Source organism: Leptonychotes weddellii, chromosome 12 (assembly GCF_054177405.1).
Source record: "Leptonychotes weddellii isolate Sample4059 chromosome 12, ASM5417740v2, whole genome shotgun sequence".
Lineage (NCBI taxonomy): Eukaryota > Metazoa > Chordata > Mammalia > Carnivora > Phocidae > Leptonychotes > Leptonychotes weddellii.
This window is the reverse complement of record NC_138380.1, coordinates 19437577-19459367: the sequence shown is the minus strand read 5'-3', so window position 1 is coordinate 19459367 and position 21791 is coordinate 19437577. Positions and strand designations below refer to the sequence as shown.

The window sequence follows — 21791 nt, the reverse complement described above, 5'->3', positions numbered from 1 at the left end:
CCCAATAAACAAATAAAATTTTACAAAAAAAAAAAAAGACTAGCCTATAAATCTTGCCTCCATTATCTGGCTACTTTAAGTGTTTTGAGTGTCCCCCTCCCCACCATCCCAAGTCCTAGGAGTTGTCATTGGAAGACATGCCACACTTAGATTGTCAGAGACCATCCCCAGACAAAAGTCCCCCAGGTCGAAGAACCCAAATAAGGACACTTTTTAGAAGCTTGAGAATCAAAAGTTATTTATCAAAGGGTGGTTGGAAAAGCCAAGCATTCTTGAGCCCAATTCCAGAACAGTCAGTGGGAGTCTCTCTCCTGTTAGCTTCGTTGTTCATCTACTCAATGGCAGATCTTCTATTGAAGGAGACAAAGGGGAAATGGCAATCCTCAAGGGGGCCCAGAGCGCCCTTCCCATCCAGTCCCAGCTGAGGAGACAAACAGAGCAAAGGGAGGACCCTTCTCACCATCAAAGCCCACCTCCCCAATTGGGAACCTCCTCTTTCCATATGTAACTCCAAAAGAGCCCCACCCAGTCTGCTTAGTCTGCATCAGGAAACACTGACCTCTTCAAAGTCATAGGGCATACCCTTTGGGTCCTTCTTAAGGATCTTTCCCTCACTTAGTGCAGGAGCACCGAGTCCCAATGTCAAGTTGTATCACTCACTCTCTCAAGGAAAACAGAATGCCCAGGACCAGAGGAAGAATAGAATTGGCACTGAAAATTAATCTACCAGGTCAAAAGATAAAGTCTCTCCCCAAATGCCAAACAGTCATTCCCATTGTAGGTCCACATGGTGTGGAAGGGGGGAATGGACTCAACCTGCTAGGAAAACGGTTTTGGGGTTAAACACAACAGGCCAAGTGTTCAGCAGGAACTGGACATTCTAAGGAACTTAGAAGTGATAGGGATTAGGGAGGGAGGGGATACTGGTGGCAGGAAGGGACAGTGGTGTCCTTTGACTAAGGGCCCAGAGAGAGAGAGGAGGTGAGGTAACTAAGCCTGAGGGAAAGAGTCACTTAGAAAGCCAGATATCTAAGTTCTAGTCCTGGCTTTTGCCAGCAACTCAGCATGAGACTTTAAACTTATCTAGGCTTCGGTGTCTTCATCTGCAAAACAGGGGGAAGCAGTTTGTTTACCGAGATGCCTGTTGCAGTCCTTTGAGATTATGGCACCCTCCACAAATGGGATGGATGGACTATTACAAGACATTCAGGAGGGGGCCACAGGGATCTTACCAGGAGCAGGAAATTCCTTTCAGCCCCACCTCTCGTAAAAGGGTCACATGTATATACATTCACACACACATAAGCAGAGTGGCCGACGACTTCATTCATAGCAGCAGAGATACACATAGAAAAATAAATACTGCTGATGCTTGATTCCTGCATTACGGGCAGAGGGGTCCTGAGGGTGTAACTTGGAGGGACTTCAAGGTAAAGGGAGAAGGGTCCTCTTATTTGATAAAAATTTTCACCTTGCTATTCCTTCCCCAAATCCAGGGCAACCAGATCTTTGGAGAAAGCCACTCTCATCTTCCCCTCCCCAAGCAATCAACTCATTTGCTGCAAAAACAAAAATGCACAGTTCCCAAGGGAAATAAGCCCCTCATTGGCCACTAAGAAATGAACAGAATCTACCACACCTGAGATTACTTGGACTGGGCAGCTGGAACCACATGCCCCTATTTCCCTGAATGTTAACAATGATCCTGAAAGGTCTTGTTTTGGACCTATCTCACCCAAAGTCACCAGAGGGTGAAAGGAGAACTGGCCCAGACCACTCTTCTATTTCTGGTGTTTTTATGGTTGTTTCCAAATTTTTAAAAACCAATCTCACTGTGAGAGTGAGCCAGGAAGTTCCCCTCCCCAAGTAGGAATCCAAATGGGAAGAAAGGCTACGGAGGGACGGAGGGACGCAAGGGGAGGGTTCCAAACCATGCAACAGGACCTGCAAACAGACTCACACCGTTCCCCAGACACCAAGAAGTATCTCCCAGCCATACATTCACATGGACTCTTACATGGCCTCTCCTAGCAGAGGTAGCTGGGGCAATTGGGGAGTGGAGGACATCAACCTCCCATCAACCTGGGATCCCTGTTTAAAAGATACTAAAAATAAATTAGTAAACATTGCTATTTACAGAAATAGAAATCATTTCTGTTTCCAAAGGCCTCTCACCATCCCAGTCCTGGACATTTCCAAGACTGCCACCCCTGATACCCTCTCCAAGGTCCGCCCTGGTGGGTGGGTAAGACACAGAGTCCTTTGAGACTGGGAGCTCCTCAGGCACCTGAGAATTCCAGTTTCACGTCTCTGGTTCCAGGGAAGGGAGACTCTTCAGGACTCTGGAGAGTACCGGGGTTCACCCCTTCTCACCAGTTCCAGGGGGCTGTCTTGAGGCAACCCTCCTTTTTAGGTTGATATACGTGTTGTAAGAATTCCTGCTATTTTCGGGCCCCCAGTCCCTCCCCAGGGTCCAACGTGCCTGCCTGGACCGACCCTCGAAGCGGAGGAACCAGTCTTGTGCCTTGGTCTAATGACTCTGGGAAAAGAGGGATGGGCAAAGAAAAGGCAGGGACAACGGCCTGGGGGCTCGTCCTTGCTGGGACGATTAACAGCAATGACTGTCAGACAGGCAGGTGGTGAGGCTGGGCGCCTGGCCGGGGACAGAGCTGGAGCTGTCCACCATGCCGGTGGGTTGCGAGTCGACGCGGGGAGTGCGACGGCGCCCGCGGTACTCGATCATGTCGGGATGATAGGCTGGGTGGCGGCGAGCGTGCTTGGTCAGATGGTCGCTCCGGGAGAACTGCTTGGGGCAGAGGGGGCAGGAGAAGCGCTTCTCGCCCGTGTGCGTCCTGTAGTGGCGGGCCAGCTCGTCGGAGCGCGTGAACTTCTTGTCGCAGTCGAGCCAGTCGCAGGAGAAAGGGCGCTCACCCGTGTGGGTGCGCTGGTGGGACTTCAGATGCGACGACTTGTAATAGGCTTTGTTGCAGCCCGGAAAGGGGCAGCGATGGCGCTTGGCAGCAGGTGTCACCGGCCTCCGACGGGGCACTGGACCTGTGGCGGGGGCGGGGCAGGCCCCAGGGGCCTCGCCGGGGACCACCCCGGGGACGGCAGGCGCTCCGGGGACGGCAGGCGCTCCGGGGACCGCGAGCGCGCCGGAGGAGTGCGCGGGTCCGGAGATCTCCGCCGCGCTGGAGGCCGGGGTCGGCTCTGAGCCCAGGGTCGGGCCGGAGGAACCGGACGAGGCGCGCAGAGCTTCCCCCGAGTTCTCCCCGAAGCCCTCCCCAGAGCCGCCGCGCAAGTCAGCCAAGACGCTTGCAGCCAGCAGGTGGGGCGCGGCGCCGCCCGCGCCGGGGCTGGGGGCGGGGACCTGGGGGAGCGGGAGGACCGACGCGGGTCCCGGTGGCCCCGGACCCGGCAGAGCGGACTCCGGCGGTGCCGCACCCACCTCCGAGCCGGCGGCTCCGCCCGCGCCCTCGGGGTCCGGCGCGCGGCGGTGAACCACGGCGCCCGCGGACATGGACACCAAGCACTCAGCGGCGAAGTAGTCCAGGCACGCCACGGCGGCGGACATGCTGGCACCGCCGGGCCGCCGGCGAGCGCCGTCCGAGCGCGGCCGGCCGCGGGCGAGAGAGTTCTCGGGAGCGTCCGTCCCGCAGCCTCGGAGCGAGAAGCAGGAGGCCCGGTGCGCGCCGCCCGCCGCCCGGCGCCGCCGCCGCCGCCCGCGCGGAGCCCGCCCTGCCTGACGCGCCCCTGACGCACCGGAGCCCGCGGGGGCGGCGGGACCCGCCCCGGCCCGCAGGACACCCCCTCGGAACGCGGGGCCCACCGGGCTAAGTCATTTTTAACAGCCTAAGAAATTATCTTGTCTTCGCTTTCTTGCCTCTGCTGGTGAGCCAGGTAATTTTAATAAAGAGAAAACTCCCCGATCGTAACTTCTGGGCAGCCTGCCGGCTTCGCGCGCCCCCCCAACCCCCCCCCCCCCCCCCCCCCCCCGCCGCGCCCGCTGGTCGTCCGCCAGCTGGGTGTCCGGCGGAGTCCGAGAAACTTTTTTTTTAAGCGAAAAAAAAAAATGCTAATACCTGATATGTCTTTCGATTCATAATTACGATTGTTAAGCGGGCTGGAATTACATTTCATTTCTGTCCACCGCTGTCAGACCGAATTTAAAATATCCCCAAGTGTGCATCAAAAAAAGTTTTCTCATTTAGCAGTTCCACTGTTAATCCGGAATCGGTACCAATTCCCTAAATAGATCCACTACGTAGCCATTAATTAATAGCATTTTGAACCAGAAACATTTCTAACCTTGAAAAAGCAAAGAATCCTCTCATGGTTGAAATTGAAACTTAAAATCCTTTGAGTAACGATTTAACTATTCAACCAACGAAAGAAAAATGCATGTTTAAACTGCATTAACCTGTCACAGGCATACAAACAAATTTCCACGCTGAAATATAAATTATAGACTAGCAGCGAGATAAACACATTAAAATGGACTCCCACAATTTTAATAATAGAAAGTCACGTTTCCAATTAGGCAACATCTTTTATTTTTCTTTTGACAAAAAGTAAAAATAAGAAAATGCAGCAAATGGTATAGAATTGCTCATTGTGATTTGTGCAGGGTTTTCTTTTTATGTGATTCGGTATGGGTTTGATTTTTTTTTTTTTTTGCATTTCTTCATTGCTTTTTTTCCTTTGATTTTTGAAAAATTAAAAACACATAGAAAAGCAAACAGGATAATTTCTAAAAATAGTCATAGCACAGTTTTTGATGTACACAAGCTGTACTTTATATAGTGTTGAATTATGTGCATTTTCTTTGTAATTCTTCAGTACTTTTTCTTTTGGAAATTAAAAATACATATACATCAAGAATAACATACATTCATGTGTTTACTTCCTAGAATAATCAAATGTAAAATATTTGTCATGTTTGCTTCAGGGTTTTTTTAAAATTATATTAAAAGATTGCAGATAGAGCTAAATGTCACTTTACTTCCCTCCCTAATTCAACTTTCTCCCTCCTTACTTCCCTAGGTAATCAGTATTATAGTGTATTCTTCCAGCATTTATTATTATACCTTTATTACCTAATTGCTTATATATTTATATGTAAATATGTATACCCATGCTTCAGTGTTTTAAATTTTCTTTATAAATAGTACACTAGTGTACATGTCATTTTGCAACTTACTTTTTCTCAATATGATTTTGACAACTATCCATGTTGATACCTATAGAATCTGCTTTATTCCTTTCAGTAGTTTTATTAATATTACCAGCTATATTATTTTTATGGAGATTCCATTCTAAGACAGGTAATTATAAAGTTCCTTGCCTCAGAATTTTAAACAATTGACTCAATTTATCTACACAGGTGAAATTTCTATCAGAGAATTCTTTACTAGCTGCTTTTAATTTTATTATGTGGGAAAAAAGGTAAAGATATTTAAAAATGCACAGACAATATCACAAGCATCCACGTACCTATCATATAATTGGTGAATGTTAACATTTTGCCAGATCTGCTGGTTTTTTTTTTTAATTGAACTATTCAAGATTTCTGATAAAATTGAAGTCCCTTTGTACTCCTCCCCAAATCCATTCTTCACCTTTTTCTCCAAAGGCAAACACTATCATGAATTTAGTATGTAACTTTCCCATCTAGGTTTTATGCTTTTACTATACACGAACCCATAAAAATACAGAATATTGTTTTATTTGATTTTTAAAATGTATATGTGTGGTGTTAGACTGTACATATTCTGACTTGTTTTTTTTTCCCTTCTTGGTATGTTTGTATTCTTTCTCTCCATGTTGATAAATATAAATCAGTTCATTCATTTTAATTGCTATATTGTAGATCCATGCATATAAATGTGCCTTGTTTATTCATTGCCCTATTGATGAATATTTAAGCTGCTGCCAATATTTGGGGCAATGCTAATAGGAACATGCGTGTACATGTGTCCCTTGCATATATGTGAGAATTTCTCTCTGAATCTACCTAGATGGGGAATTGCTAGGCTACATGCACATGTTCAGTCTTATTAGAGAGTGCCAAATGGTTCTTCAATTTACACATCCACCAGTAGTGGATGAGAGTTGTCTCCCTCACATGAACTTCACCACTTTCTAGATTCAAAATTTTCTCATTTCTGACAATTTGACTTTTTCAAACCCCAGTATCTTCCTGTTTTATTTGCATTTCCCTCACTACTAATGAGGTTGAGCACTTCTTCATATATTGATTGGCTATTAAGATTTCAAGTCTGTGATTTGATTTTTTACAGACCTCATCCATTTTCCAATGGGCTGTGTATGTTTTCATTTTTTTCCTTCTTGTTTTATAGGAGTGCATCCATATACACATCATATTGTCTCAGTCTGTGGCTTCTCTTCTGACGGCTTTTGATGTCTTTTATACTATAGAAAATGTAAAATGTGGTCATATTCCTTGATCTCTTTATAGTTTGTATCATTTGTGTGTTATAGAAGAACTCTCTCCATTCCTGATACCATGAAGATAGCCTTTTTTTTTTTCTTAACGTTTTGAAGTTTTGCTCTCGACACTTATAAATTCCCTGGGACTTATTTTTTGAATAGTATAAATTAGAAATTTAATTTTACTCTCCCCCTTCCCCAATATGGAAAACCTGTTGTCCTGACCTGCTTTACTGGACAGTCTTTAATTCCCCCATTAATGTGTAATGCCACCATGATGAAAATTAAATTTCATGTATTCATGGATATGTTCCTACTTTGTCCTTTTCCATTGATCAAACCCATTCTGAGCCAATACCACACTGTTTTAATTATTATGGCTTTATAGTAAGTCTTCATGTCTAGGAGGGCCCCCCCCATTTTGTTCATTTTTTAAACTGTACTGGCTATTTTGGGATTTCTATTCTTCCATACTAACTTTAGCATCAGTTTGTCAACTTCTATTGAAAAACCTTTTTTGGGGGCGCCTGGGTGGCTCAGTCGTTAAGCGTCTGCCTTCGGCTCAGGTCATGATCCCAGGGTCCTGGGATCGAGCCCCACATTGGGCTCCCTGCTCAGCGGGAAGCCTGCTTCTCCCTCTCCGCGGGAAGCCTGCTTCTCCCTCTCCTACTCCCCCTCCTTGTGTTCCTTCTCTCGCTTTGTCTCTGTCAAAAGAATAAAATCTTAAAAAAAAAAAAAAAGAAAAACCTTTTTTTGTTATTTTGCTAAGTTAAATTTATACATGCACAATTTAAATTTTGGGAGATACGATATCTTTATAAAATTGAGTCATCTAATACATTAATATCACTCTGGTTTCTTCATATCCTTCAATAACATTTCATAGTTTATTTATAAAAATTCTTGCACCTCTGTTAGATTTATTCCTAGGTATCTTACAGCTTTTGTTGCTATTATAAGTGGGATCCTTTTTAAATTTTTTAGTTGGTTATTGATGCTGTTTGAAAATATTGATTTTGGAATAATCTTGTTTAGCTGAACTTCCTTATCCTTATTAAATGGTTTATTTGCATATTCTCTTGTATTTTTATATAGCTAATCATATCATCTGTAAATCACGCTCTTAATACCGGTCCCCTTATCTCATTGGATGGGCTAGGACCTCCAATATAACATCAGATAGTAAGGGTGAGAGCAAGATTGTTTTCCTGTTTCTATCTCATCAAGAATATTTCTTTTTTTTTTTAAAGACTGTATTTATTTATTTGTCAGAGATAGCACAAGCAAGGGGAGTGGCAGGCAGAGGGAAAAGCAGGCTCCCCGCTGAGCAAGGAGCCTGTTGTGGGACCTGTTTGCAGAACCCTGGGATCATGACCTGAGCCGAAGGCAGGTGCTTAACCGACTGAGCCACCCAGGCTTCCCTCATTGAGAATATTTCTAATGTGCCATTATTATTCATGATATTTGTTGTTGTAAGTTTTTAATAGAAACCCTTTATCTGGTGAAGGAGTTCCCTTCTATCCCAGCTGAGTTTAAAGTAGGAATATTTTAAAACCATGCAATGAATACTAAATTTTATTAAATGGCTTTTTCTAAAACTACTAAGATGATTATAGGTTTTGTCTTTGTTATGTTAATGTAATGGGTCACCGATAGCTTTTTCAAATATGGACCTATCCTTGCATTCTCTGAGATATACCTGGTTTTGCCAAATGTACTATTATTTCTTAAATACACTGCTTCACGCAATTTATGAGCGCTTCTTTTATTTTAGCATCATGCTTGTGATTTGGGCTTATAATTTCCTTTTCTTGCACTGCCTTTGTCCACATTTGGTATCAGGGTTGTATTACCCTCATAAAATGCATTTGGAAATAACCCTTTTTTCTATTTTCTGTAACAGTTTATATGAGGTAGGTATTATTTGTTCCTTGATTATTTGGTAAAGCTCATCTGTGAAACCATATTTTAAAAATTCAGTTCAATTTGTCTAATGGTTGTTAATTTATTTGAGTTAGCAATTTCTTCTTGAGTCAATTTTGATAATTCACACATTTCTTTAAAAATTAGATACTAGGGGGCTGCCTGGATGGCTCAGTCGGTTGAGTGTCTGATTCTTGATTTTGGCTCAAGTCATGGTCTCAGGGTTGTGAGATCCAGCCTGGTGTCTGGGCTCTATGCTCAGCAGGGAGTCTGCTTGAGTTTCTCTCTCTCCCTCTGCCCCTCCACCCCATGCACACTCTCTTTCTCTAAAATAAAACTTTTTAAAAAAGAAATAAAAATTAGATACTATATTTAAGTCTTCAAAATGTTGGAATATGGTTCATAGCCTTCTCTTATTTAAAAATTCTCGGGACAGGGCGCCTGGGTGGCTCAGTTGGTTAGGCGACTGCCTTCGGCTCAGGTCATGATCCTGGAGTCCCGGGATCGAGTCCCGCATCGGGCTCCGTGCTCGGCAGGGAGTCTGCTTCATCCTCTGACCCTCCCCCTTCTCATGTGCTCTCGCTCTCTCATTCTCTCTCTCTCAAATAAATAAAATCTTTAAAAAAAAAAAAATTCTCGGGACACCTGGGTGGCTCAGTCGCTTAAGTGCCTGCCTTTGTCTCAGGTCGTTATCTCAGGGTTCTGGGATGAGTCCCGGATTGGGCTCCTTGCTCAGTGGGGAGCCTACTTCTCCCTCTGTCTGCCTCTCCCCCTGCTTGTGCTCTCTCTCTCTCTCTCTCACAAATAAAACCTTAAAAATAAATTCTCTACAGTCTCTGTAGTTATATCCTACTTTTCATTCCTGATATATTTGGGAATTCTGTATTTTTTCCTTTGTCTGAACAGAGATTTATCTATATTATTAGATAAACCTGTAGAGGTTTATATATAGTCTCTTCAAATAGCTCAGCTTTTGTTGATCATATCTGTTTCTTTTTAAATATATATAATTTCTGTATTTATTTTTATTAACCTCTCATACTTTCGTTGAGTTTAATATGTTACTCCTTTTTTAAAAAAGTTTTTAATTTAAATGCTTACTATTTAATACTAACTTAAGTTACTATTTAACTTAAATACCATGTTTAATTTAAATACTTACTATTTAATACTAACTTAAGTTACTATTTAACTTAAACACTATGTTAATTTCCGATCTTTCTTATTTTCTAAAATATAATTTGGGGTTATAAAACCCCTTGAAGAGAATTTCCCTTGCTTTATCTGTATCCCACAAGTTTGCAAAATAGTGGTTTCATTGTCATTCAGTTCTAAATACTTTATAATTCCACTGTGACTTCTTAAACACTAAATTTTCAGAAGGGTGCTTTTCCTAGATGACAGGGTGCTTCCTACCAACAGTGTAGAGAAGGTAATATTTACTTTTGTGTAGGTAATCACCTAAGGAAAGCTTTTTCTGGAAGAAAAAAAAAAAGAAAAGAAAAGAAAAAGGAAGGAGTGCCTCTGTGTTCAAGGTAAGTAGTACCAGAAAAACAAGTGATTTTTAATGAATGTTGTTAGGATCTAGAAATATTATTTTGCTGGTGAGTGTTCCTCTGTAGTGTTGGTGTATGTTCTAGATATTTCATTCATTCAGCCAGTTCACATTGATGGCCTTCTATTACCAAGCATTCTTCCAGGAACTGGGAGTTACATTAGTGAACAACAACAACCAAAAAAATCAAAACTTCTCACCCTCGTGGAACTTATATTGTGGTGTAGGTATTTGCTTATATTTTCCTTAATTTGTGGATGTGGTGCTGATGTTATGAATTGTCTAGATAATCCTCTTGAATTTTGGAAAAAGCAATGCAAATGAGGGGCTTGGGTTTGAAACATAAATACTGGTTTGGAGGTTGCTGAGGGAGCACATCCAGTCCCAGGGCAAGACATCCAGCCTCTCACTGCTGAGGACCTCCTGGGGGATTTCTCTGGCTGCGAAGAGGCAGAATTGGAGGAAACTGCAGAGAGGAGATGCCTTGTACATAGGTAGTTGCTCTGTAAAGGGAGGGGACTTTTCTTGTTGTCTGTTGTTGTTTCTTGGGATCAAGGGATTCACTGGATAATGAACAGGACGTCGGTTGTTCAAGTTGATGAGAGACTTTGGGGTCTCTCTACAGATGGTATTCTATCCTGTGAGCTATTCTGTAACCAGTGCACATTGGTAGCCTCTCTGGAATTGGCTCCGGAAGTATAATAGGGGATTATTTGAAATGGAAAGTAGGAAAAGGATAATTTCTCAACATAGTGTATACTGTGGTCTTGAAATAAATGTTACAGAAATACTGCCTTCCCAAGCCCATTCAGAAACTTCCAGGAGCAACATCCAAGAGATTTTCCTGAAGGCCTTGAGAGGCTGACCTGCCCCTCCCTTTGGTCACAAGTGGTTCCCGGGAGCCACATAGTAGGCATTCTATAATGCCTTTATAGGCAGTAAAGGAATTTATAGGAAATAAATGAATAGGAATACATAAACTGACAGGTTAGTAGCAGTATTCATTCATGATTACCAATCTCAAGTAGATAGTCAACATTCCCAGAAATATTGCCAATCTGTTTGCATCTCTGCAGTTTCCTTCCCACCTTTTGGCAAAGCCCAGTCCATTCTCATTAGTTCTAGCCCCATTACTTCTTGCTTTCTCAGGATCCACAATCCATAACGTATGCCCTCTGTCTCTAGCATGTTCTATCTCTCCTTCTCTGCGGAATAATTGGAATTAACATTCAATAGTGGACTAATATCTCCAAGTTAAAAAAAAGCATGTCTCTCAACTCTCCATTCTCCTCTAGCTATTGCCTCGTAGCCACATTCCCTTTCAAAGCCAGGTATCTCAAGAGCCAAATATGTTCTGTATTTTCACCAATTCCTTACCCCATGTATTATTAAATTCGCTCCAATATTTAGCCCTCACTTTGCTACAGAAATTCTCGCTAAGAGCAACATTGGTGCACAACCATGTGAATGTACTTTAATGCCACTGAACTGTATACCTAAAATGTTTAAAATGGTACATTTGTGTATATTTTACTATTTTAAAAACCCCTCTTTTCTCAAAAAGAAAAAAAAAATCAACATTGATCCATGTTGCTGAGTCCAATCCTCAAATTACTAGAAGTCTCAAGAGCAGTTGAGTAATCCTTGAAACATTCTCTTTTGGCTTCTGTGAAACTGCATTCTTTTGGGCTTATTTCCATCTTTCTAACTGTTCCTTCTCAGTCTTAATTGCTCATTTCTCCTCCTTTACCTAATGTTTAAAATGTAAAGTTCGGCAGAATTCTATACAATGCCCTCTTCTCTCAATTCTACCCACTCTCTCTAGGTAATTTTTAACATTTCCCATGACTTAGGTACACCCATATACCAACAATTTATGAAATTATAATCTTTACACCAGGTCTATTTTCCAGAGATGTCAGGTAGTCCTAAGTCCCTCTTGACTTCTTGATAACTCACCATCCTTCCTGTGATGTCTTATAGTTATCACAAACTGAATATATTCAAAATCTGAGTTCTTGGTTGGTACCCCAAATCTACTCCTCCTGCAGTCTTTCCTGTCTCAGGAAATAGCACTTTCATTCAGCCTATCCCTCAAGCTGGGAAACTGGGGGGTCATCCTTGACACCTCCCTCTCAGCCCCTGCATTTAATTCATCTTCATGTTTGGTTAATTCTACCTTCAAAATATACCTTGACCATTCACTTTTCTCATTTTCCCTGCCAATACCCTAATCCAAACCGCCATCATATTTGGTCAAACTACTATAATAATGTATCATATTTGTGGGTTCTGGGTATTAGGATGTGGACATCTTTGGGGAGTCATTATTTTTGCCAATGCAAGGCTGAAGCAGAGTAAGTGAAGGAAAAGAGATGGTAAGAGCAGGGTAAGAGATGAATGAGTTCAGGGATCTGGGTGGATGGGAGGCAGGTCATATAGGACCTTATCAACCCACGTAAAGAGAGATGGCAAGTCTAGGGAGAATTTTGAGCAGTGACACGATCTGAATTACTTTTTTAGAGGTTCACCCTGGTGGCTGTGTAGCAAATAGCCTAGAGGGTGGGCAAGAGTGGAAGCAGGAGAGTGGTTAACTGCTGCAAGAGTCCAAGCAAAAGATGATGATGCTTTAGACCAGAGTGGTAGCGGGGAAGGTGGGGAGATGTGGTCAGAGCCTGGATGTCTTTTGCTGTGAGCACGCAAGATACCTGCTTGCCTGTGTGTTAGATGCAGGGTAGAAGAGAAGGTGAGGACTCATGAAGGACTCCAAGAATTTCAGTCCAGCAACCGGAAAAATGTATTTTTTTTTTTTTAATTTTGAGATGAAGAAGACTTTCGAAGAAGCAGGATATAGGAGGTGGAAAGTGGGAGTTTGGCTTTGGAGACTTTGAGGTGCCGTGTGGACATCTAAGTGGAGATGCTGAACCAGCTGTCAGATCTGTGAATCTGAAGCTTTTGCAGTTGGAAGCTGCATCCCTGGCTGAGGAACAGAATAAAAGCAGTTTTTAAAAAGCTACATATTTGTGGGGCACCTGGGTGGCTCAGTTGGCTAAACTTCTGACTCTTGATCTCAGCTCAGGTCTTGATTTCAGGGTGGTGAGTTCAAGCCCCACGTTAAAAAAAGAAAAAAGCTACTTATTTTTATATGTAATTTCTGGAGGACAGGAATTCTAACTCTTGGTAGAGTTTCTCAAAATGCCACATATAATTATATGTATAATATTTTTTAGTAGAATAAGACATTAAGTATTTTTAAAATTTAGTATTAAACTATAAAAATCTAGTATTTTCTATTTTACATAATCTAATAATTTAAATACATTGTTTTAGATTCTATTTCTTTTTTTTTTTTTTAAAGATTTTATTTATTTGACAGAGAGAGAGCACAAGTAGGCAGAACAGCAGGGAGAGGGAGACGAAGAAGCAAGCTCTCCACTGAGCAGGGAGCCTGACGTGGGGCTCGATCCCAGGACCCTGGGATCATGACCTGAGCCGAAGGCAGCCGCTTAACCGACTGAGCCACCCAGGCGCCCCGATTCTATTTCAACTCTTGGTAAAAACACCTGTGTTCTTAGCTGTCAGGTTTCTTTTAGACACAGCTGGACTTCTTGCATGTTACATTCAGGCTGGTGTTAACTTACAAGTTTAAGTGAAGTACACATGACCTTATGAAAAACAGGTGAGCCTTTAGTGGACTAATTTCAAATACTTTTCAGTGCCTGCAGTGTTTTGGGCTTTAAAAAATAACCATCGACTGGAAGAATTAGCACACAGTAAATAACTGGTAAATATTTTTACATAACGAGTCAGAGCAAAAGTCCAATGAGGTGTCTATATTAAAACAGAAAAAAAAAAGTGGGTGATAGAAGGTCCTACAGTAGAATAGCCCAATAGTTCAGCAGTACGTGTGGAGTCTAACAAGCCAGATTCAAATCCTGGCACAAGACATAGGACCCTCTCCTTTGACATGGAGAAATAGAAGTTGGTGCAATTTGACAACTTGTTAGGATGACAGTGAACCTACCCTGTGACTTAGAAATTGCACGCCTCGATATATGCCTTAGAGAAATTCTTGTCCTTGGCCCTAGGAAACAGCTGCAAATATGTTCGGTGTAACATTTGCCATGGATTTTTGAAGCAATCTACAGATTCATAAAAATGCAAGGCAGTACTATATGGTAGTAAAAATAAATGATGAACCCAAACGAGCTAGATCATGGAGAATGTTTTCTGCTCAGTAAATAGGGCAGGGGAAAAAAAACCTAAGATTTTAGAAGAATGTGTCTAATATGATTAGCATTTACACAAAGGTTAAGTACATGGGAACTATTACCAAATTAGCATGTTATAGTTGTTAATAGCACAAACCCTACAGCCAGGCTGCCAGGTTCTGGGGCAGTCGCTTAGCTGGTCAGCTGCTGTGTGACCTTGATTAAGTAACATCTCCTCATTTGTAAAAGGAGATAGTAATAGCACCTACTTCATTGAGTTGCAGTGAGAACTTACTAGTTAATATACGTAACGTCATTAGACTATCTGTAGGCATGTAGTAAGCACTGTATTAGTTATTCTATATTGTTTAGCTATGTATATCCATAGTATATCCATATATTAAAAGTATAATCCACTAACGGATATAACAAACACCATATCTCAGGCAGTTATCTCTGGTGCGGAAGGAAAAGGAATGGGATTTCAATGAATTCTTTAGTGCTTTATTTATTTTTTGAAAACCCTAAGTGAAGAAGGCAAAATGATAAGATTTGTCAATAAGGATGGCGGCTCCGCTCCTGTTTGCTATATTACTCTCTGCTCTTTTCCGTGTGCATGAAATTTTAAAAACAAATCCCAGGACAGAGCCTGGGATATTACATGCACAAAAATATTTGCTAAATGAATTAGTGATTAAGCAGTGGCATGGACTGGGGACACAGCCCTAGCGGCATCCAGTTGGAAGTCCCCTTTATTCTGCTTTCTAGCCCCTGAGGAGGAGAGCAGTGACATCCGTGGCCATTAGGAGGGAAAACTTCTCTTCAGCAACAGTGGATTCAGGGAGACTACGGAGCAAAGCTTTCAAGGTTCTGAAGGAAAATTATTTTGAACTTAGAATTCTATACCCAGGTGAACTCATCATTCAAGTGTGAGAGCAAAATAAAAACACTTTCAGAAATGTAAGGGTTCAGAAAATATACCACTCAAGCACCCTCTCTGGAAGAATAACTAAGCAGTGTATTTCAGGAAAATGAAAAAGGAATCAAAGAGGAAGGCGTGAGGGACATAAAACACAGCAAAACTTGTGGTGAAATTTAAAATCATTGTTGAATGAGGGGAGTGGGGGCAGGGGGAGACAATCTGGAATTAAAAACTCTGTGATCTTTACTGGGGAGGTAGCAGAGGCAAAGGAGAAAAGGGAAAGCATGAAAAGGTTCTCGCCTTATTCAGAGAGAAGGTTAGTTGTATTCATTAATTGAAGATATTGATTTTATAAAACAAGTTTTAAGTATGTGCTTAAAAATTAGAGTAACCACTAGAAACATTGAAATAGTATATATAACTTCCTAACCATAAAAGAAAAAAAATAAATAGGAAAATGTCATCAATTCAGCAAAAGGGGAAAGGAAAAAAAGGGGAAATAAAACAAAGCAGGCTAAACAGAATATGAAGATTCAAGAATTAGCTCAAAGTGTCAGTCATCACAGTGTGAGTGGATTTACTAAGCCTGTGAGAACACAGAGCCCCTCAGATTGGAAAGGAAATGAAAGAGAAGCCCCAAACCCTAAAGAGCTATATGCAGTCTACCTAAAACTCCTAAAACAAAATGACCCAGGAATTAAAGATTAACAGAAACAGATGTAACAAAGAAAACCAAATTAATATTTTAAGTAGAAATAAAAAAAGGCTATGGAAGATCTGGTTAATATTGTTAAGAGACATTATACTCAAGAAATAATGGCGATACATACATATATATATACATATATGCACACACACACATATATATATACTTACATGGGATATTTACAAAGAAAATTACAATGAAGTAGAAATTATACAACTTAGGTTCACTGACCACATGCATAAAATTATTGAACAAAAAAAAAAATAGTAAATGACAGACCAAAAAAAACCCTCTATCCTCTTGAAAATGAGAAAGCACACTTCTAATTAACTTGGATTAAAGAGGAATTAAAATTGAAATTACAAACTACTTAGGAATGAACAAACGAGCACACTACAGTTCAAGATCTGTGAGTGCTGCCAAAGTGGTGCAAGTGGAAAGATTTACAGCTTTAAGTGCTTGTAGAAAACAGAAATTGTGAAAATAAACAAACTAAGCATTTGACTAAAGAGCCAGAAAAAGAATAGGAAAAATAAACCCAAAGAAATGAAAGAGAATAAGAATGAAAGTAGAAATTAATGAAATTTTTTAAAATGGGGCTTCATTACTAAAACCAATTACTATTTCTTTATCAAAATCAATAAAATAGATGAATTCTTGGTGAATCAGATTAAGGAAAAAGAAGATATAAATAATGGAAGGAACAAGAAATGTGGGGGAAAGCTGAATGATTGCTATGTATAATTTTAAATAAAAACAATTTAAAATTAAGATGAAATATTTGATCCATAAAAGTACAAATCACCAACGTTGGTTCAATAAGCAGGAGAAAACCTACAGACCATCTACCTAAAAATAAATGGAAAAATTACTTAAAAACTACTAAAAAAAAATGCACCAGACCCAAGTAGTTTGCAATCTAGAGCTACCAAAACAAAGAAACAGATATTTTCCAAAATATATAAATAGTTCTAACCCATAAGACAGATTGAAAGCTTTCCAATTCATCTAAGAGGTCGATATTACCCTAGTTCTAAAATCAGATGAATACAGGATAAAAAAAAGTTAATTTCACTGATGAACATAAATACAAAATTTCTAAATAAATTGTTAGCATATCAAATCTAGCAGATATTAAAAGAATACTGCATCATGCCCAAATTGAGCTCATCCCAGGAGAAAAAGAGTTGTTTGAAAATAGAAAATACATTAATAGAATTCATTGTATCTCTGAAGAGAAAAAGATGATTATCTCAATAGGTGCCCCCCAAAAAACAGAGTTAATAAAATACAGTACACATTCCTAGTTTCAAAAGGATGCCTTAGTAAATAGGTCATAGAATAAAGCATCCTACATTTGAAAAGGTGTCTCTACCAAAAATCTACAACAAACAATGCTTAATCATAAAATACTTGAAACATTCCCATTAAAATGGGGAACAATGGCTCCTAGCACTCCCATTTAGCATTGAACTAGATGTCCATTAAATGCAATAATGGGGGGGAAAAGGCAAAAAAATAAGATATAAATACTGGAAGAAAGATACAAAATTGTCACTTTGGGCAAGTGATATTTCCATCTACCCGGAAAAATCCAAGAAAAGTGAGAAACTTTTGAACTAGTAAGATATTGATAAGATGACTAAAGGTCTTCATGAAGGAAAGCATACAATGGAATTGAAGTGCATACAAAGAGACCTGAATAAATGGAGAAATACGCACTGTTTCTTAACAGAAAAGCTCAGTGCCATAAACTAATAATTCCCCCAAATTTATAATTTTAATGCTGTCCTGAACAATATTTCAACAGGTGTCATATGGAATTTGGTAAGCAGATTCAAATTCATCTGGAAGAGCAAAATGGCAGGAATGACATTTTCCAGCAGATATTAAAACATATCATCAAGCTTTGGTAATTGACTCAATGTAGACTGGCAGAGGAGTAGACCAATAAATTGATGGAACAAAAGAGATGGTCCAGAAATATGTATTTATGAGAGATCAATGTATGATAAAATGACATTTCAATTGAGTGAAGTGATAGACAATGTATTTAACAGTTTCAACAATTAGTTAATCGTTTGGGTGAAAATAAAGTTCAATCACTTCCACATACAATGTAAAAATACATTCAGGGTGGATTAGGGATCTAAGCATAAAAATTTTAAAGTTCTGGGGTAATTAATAATCTCCATAGATGTAGAATAAGTATTTGGCAAGATTCAAAATCCCTTCATGATTAAAAACTTAGAGGGCACGTATTGAATGGCACACTGAGTGTTACATGCAAACAATGAATCGTGGAACACTACATAAAAAACTAATGATGTAATGTATGGTGGTTAACATAACATAATAAAATAAAATTTAAAAAAAACTTAGAAAACTCATATCAACTATACTTCAATTAAAAACAAATTTAACTTAGGAAACTAGCATTAGAAAAGAGTTTCCCTAATTGGATAAAAGGCATCTATCAAAAAAACTACATTGAACTTAATGATGAAAGACCAAATGATTTTCCTGAGATTGGAAACAAGCCAAGGATGTTCCCTCTCAACTCAGCGTTACACTGGCGGTTTTAGCGAGGGCAATGATGCAAGGAAAGGTATACAGCTTGGAAAGGAAGAAATAAAACTGTCTATTTTCAGACATGATTATCTACTTAGAAAATCCCAAAGAATCTACCAAAAAGTTACTAGAACTAATGAGTAATTTTTGTAAGATTGCAGGACACAAGGTCGAGAGATAAAAATCAATAGTATTTCTGTATACTCACAGTGAACAAAAATCAAAATTAAACAGTATTATTTATCACCCCAAAATTTCATCATTTTAGTACCTCCTTAAAATGAAATATTTAGGGAGCACCTGGGTGGCTCAGATGGTTAAGTGTCTGCCTTCAGCTCAGGTCATGATCCCAGGGTCCTGGGATCGAGCCCCGCATCAGGCTCCCTGCTCCGCGGGAAGCCTGCTTCTCCCCCTCCCACTCCCCCTGCTTGTGTTCCCTCTCTCACTGTGTCTCTCTCTGTCAAATAAATAAATAAAATCTTAAAAAAAATCTAAAGTGTTAAAAAAATGAAATATTTAGTACACGTTTAACAAAATCTGCATTTTCTGTGTAATTAAGACTATAAAACACTGACAAAGGGAAGCAGATACCTAAATAAATACTGTCTCCATGGATTGGAGGACGCAATATTGTGAAGATGCCAATTTCCCCAAAACTAATGTGCAGATTCAGTGCAAGACTAATCAAAATCCCAGTAGGATTATTATTTTTTTAGATACCATATCTAAAGTTAACATGGGGAGATGAAGAAACTAAAATAACCGAACAGTTTTGGAAAAGAAGAGCAAGGTTGTAGGACTCATACTATCTGATTTCAAGAGCTATTATAGAACTACAGAGATCAGGACAGGGTAGGTCTGTGATGTGGTAAGAAGATAGACACAGGACTCATGGAACAGAAGAGAGAGTCCAGAAATAGATCAAATTGGCCAGCTGCTTTTTGACAAAGGTGCAAACACAATTCAATGGAGAAAGGAGAGTATTTTCAATTGTTGGTGCTCAAATAATTGGACGTCCATATGCAAAAACTGAACCTCAGTTCAGACCTTTCACCTTATACCACGATAATTAAAAATGGATCACAAACCTAAATGTAGAATCCAAAACTATGAAACTTCTAGAAAAAAAAAATCTTTGTGAACTTGGGTTAGGCAGAGATTTCTTAGATACAATGCAAAAAGCACGATCCATAACAACAACGACAACAAAAATTGTAAATTGGACTTCATCAAAATTAAAAATTTCCCTGCAAATGAATTTGTTAAGAGAATGCAAAAACAAGCCACAGACTGGGAGCAATATTTGCATATTATATATCTGACCAAGGACTTGTATTGAAAAAAATATAAAGAGAGCGCCTGGGTGGCTCAGTTGGTTAAGCGACTGCCTTCGGCTCAGGTCATGATCCCAGAGTCCTGGGATCGAGTCCCACATTGGGCTCCCGGCTCAACGGGGAGCCTGCTTCTCCCTCTGACCCTCTCCCCTCTCACGCTGTTTCTCCCTCTCTCTCAAATAAATAAATAAATAAAATCTTTAAAAAAAGAAAGAAAAATATAAAAGGACTTTTAAAATTCAATACTAAATAAACCCACTTTTAAAAACAGACAAAAGATTTGAACACTTCAGCAAATAACTCATATGGATGGCAAATAAATACAACAGAAGATGCTCACCATCATTAGTTGAGGGAAATGCAAATTAAAACCACAATGAGTTGCCACTATACACTTATTAGAATTTTTTTTAAAAAACTGACAATACTAACTGCAGAGCATCTAGAACTCTCGTGCTCTGCAGGTGGGAATGCAAAATAGTACAGTGACTTTGGAAGACAGTTTGATGGCTCATTACATTAAGCGCACACTTACAACATGATCCAGTAATCCCTCTCTGAGGTATTCAGCCAAGAGAGATGAAGACTTATATTTGCCCAAAACCTTTATGTGATGTCCTGTAATGTCTTTATTCATAATAGCCCCAAACCAGAAACAACCCAAATGCCCTTTGGCTGGTGAATGGATCAACAAACTTTGGTACTTCCATACAATGGAATACTATACAGCAATAAAAATAAAAACTGCCAATGCATGCAAAAACATGTATGAATCCCATATGCGTTATGCTAAGTGAGAGAAGTCAGATAAAAGGCTGCATACTTTATGATTCTGTTCACATGAGAAATCCCTGAAAACCAATCAGTGGTCGCCATTGGTTGGGAGTGGGAAGAAAAGCATGGTTGAACTTGGGGATCTATAGAACTGTTCCATGTCTTGTTTGTAGTAATGGTTACTTGGCTGTATGAATTTTTAACTCATAGACTAGTATACTACAAAGAGAAAATGTTACTGTATGCAAATTTTAAAATGTGAATTAAAAAGTAGCTGTGAAAAAATGTAGACTATCTCTCTCATTGAGCAGTAGGAAAGGCAGACAGAAACCTAGAGGCTTTGAAAGAAAAGATGCACAGATATATGAGTACCACAAAATATTAAACTTTTGTAGGACAAACATGACTATAAACAAATAAAAATCAGGCCATGGACTCAGTGACCATATAATGTCAGCATATATAACAGCCCAAGAATTAAGACCCAAAATACAAGGAGTGCCTACAAATTAACTTGCAAAAAGATGAATAAGACCCAAAAAGATGAATGAAACTGTGAGATAATAAATCTATATTGTTTTAAGCTGCTTTAAAAAAGATAAAAGGACAAATGGGCAAAGTACATGCAGCACAGGGTAAAATTAAAAGCACACAAATTTCAGGAAAGAACCAAATGGTCAATAAACATGAAAAGATTCACTGTCACACAGTGTGCTATGAATTAAAGCAATACTATAATACCATTTTCAGCCATCAAACTGCAAAACCTTTAGACTGTTAAAAACCAGCTAGTAAGGATGTGAGGCTACACATACTCCCATCGAGTTTTTTAAGGGTATAATGGTACAACATTTTGAAGGATAATTCAATAGTAGCTATCAGAAACTTCAGTGTACATATTTTTTGACTCAGTAATTTCACTTCTTGGTATTAACTATAGCAATATTTGCAGGGGTGTGCATAGATATAAAAATATTTTTTATTAAAGCATTGTAGAAGTTAAAAATCAGAATCTACTTAAACATCTATGAGCAGAAGAATGGTTAAATAAATTAGGTAAATCTATTTCATGGACAGCTATGACAGATGACAATATGTTAGGACTGATCCAGTACTGTATCCATTTATTTACCAAAAAACACATTGTTAAATGAAAAGGCAAGTAGTAATCAATGTATATTGATCCTATTTGTGTTTTTCAAAAATCTACAAACCTGTACATAGAGAGAGAGAGAGAGAGAGAAAGGTCTGGATAAATACTAATCAGAGTTAGGGCAGTGGTTCTCTGTGGGGAGGGCAATGAGATTGTGGAAACTCACTTTTCACTTTACATACTTTGGTCTTA

General features: G+C 39.7%; 3 protein-coding genes across 8 annotated transcripts in view; all 3 read right to left on the bottom strand.

Moving 5' to 3' along the window:
• Nucleotides 1–21791, bottom strand: part of COPG2 (coat protein complex I subunit gamma 2) — a 273829-nt gene that overhangs the window by 133637 nt on the left and 118401 nt on the right. The gene's annotated exons all lie outside the window — the stretch shown is intronic.
• Nucleotides 1–21791, bottom strand: part of TSGA13 (testis specific 13) — an 88931-nt gene that overhangs the window by 50823 nt on the left and 16317 nt on the right. The window lies entirely within an intron of this gene.
• On the bottom strand, nt 168–3700 carry KLF14 (KLF transcription factor 14). Its single transcript, XM_006729234.3, has one exon. It carries the CDS (start codon nt 3572–3574, stop codon nt 2609–2611), a length of 966 nt encoding a protein of 321 aa, XP_006729297.2. The 5' UTR covers nt 3575–3700; the 3' UTR covers nt 168–2608.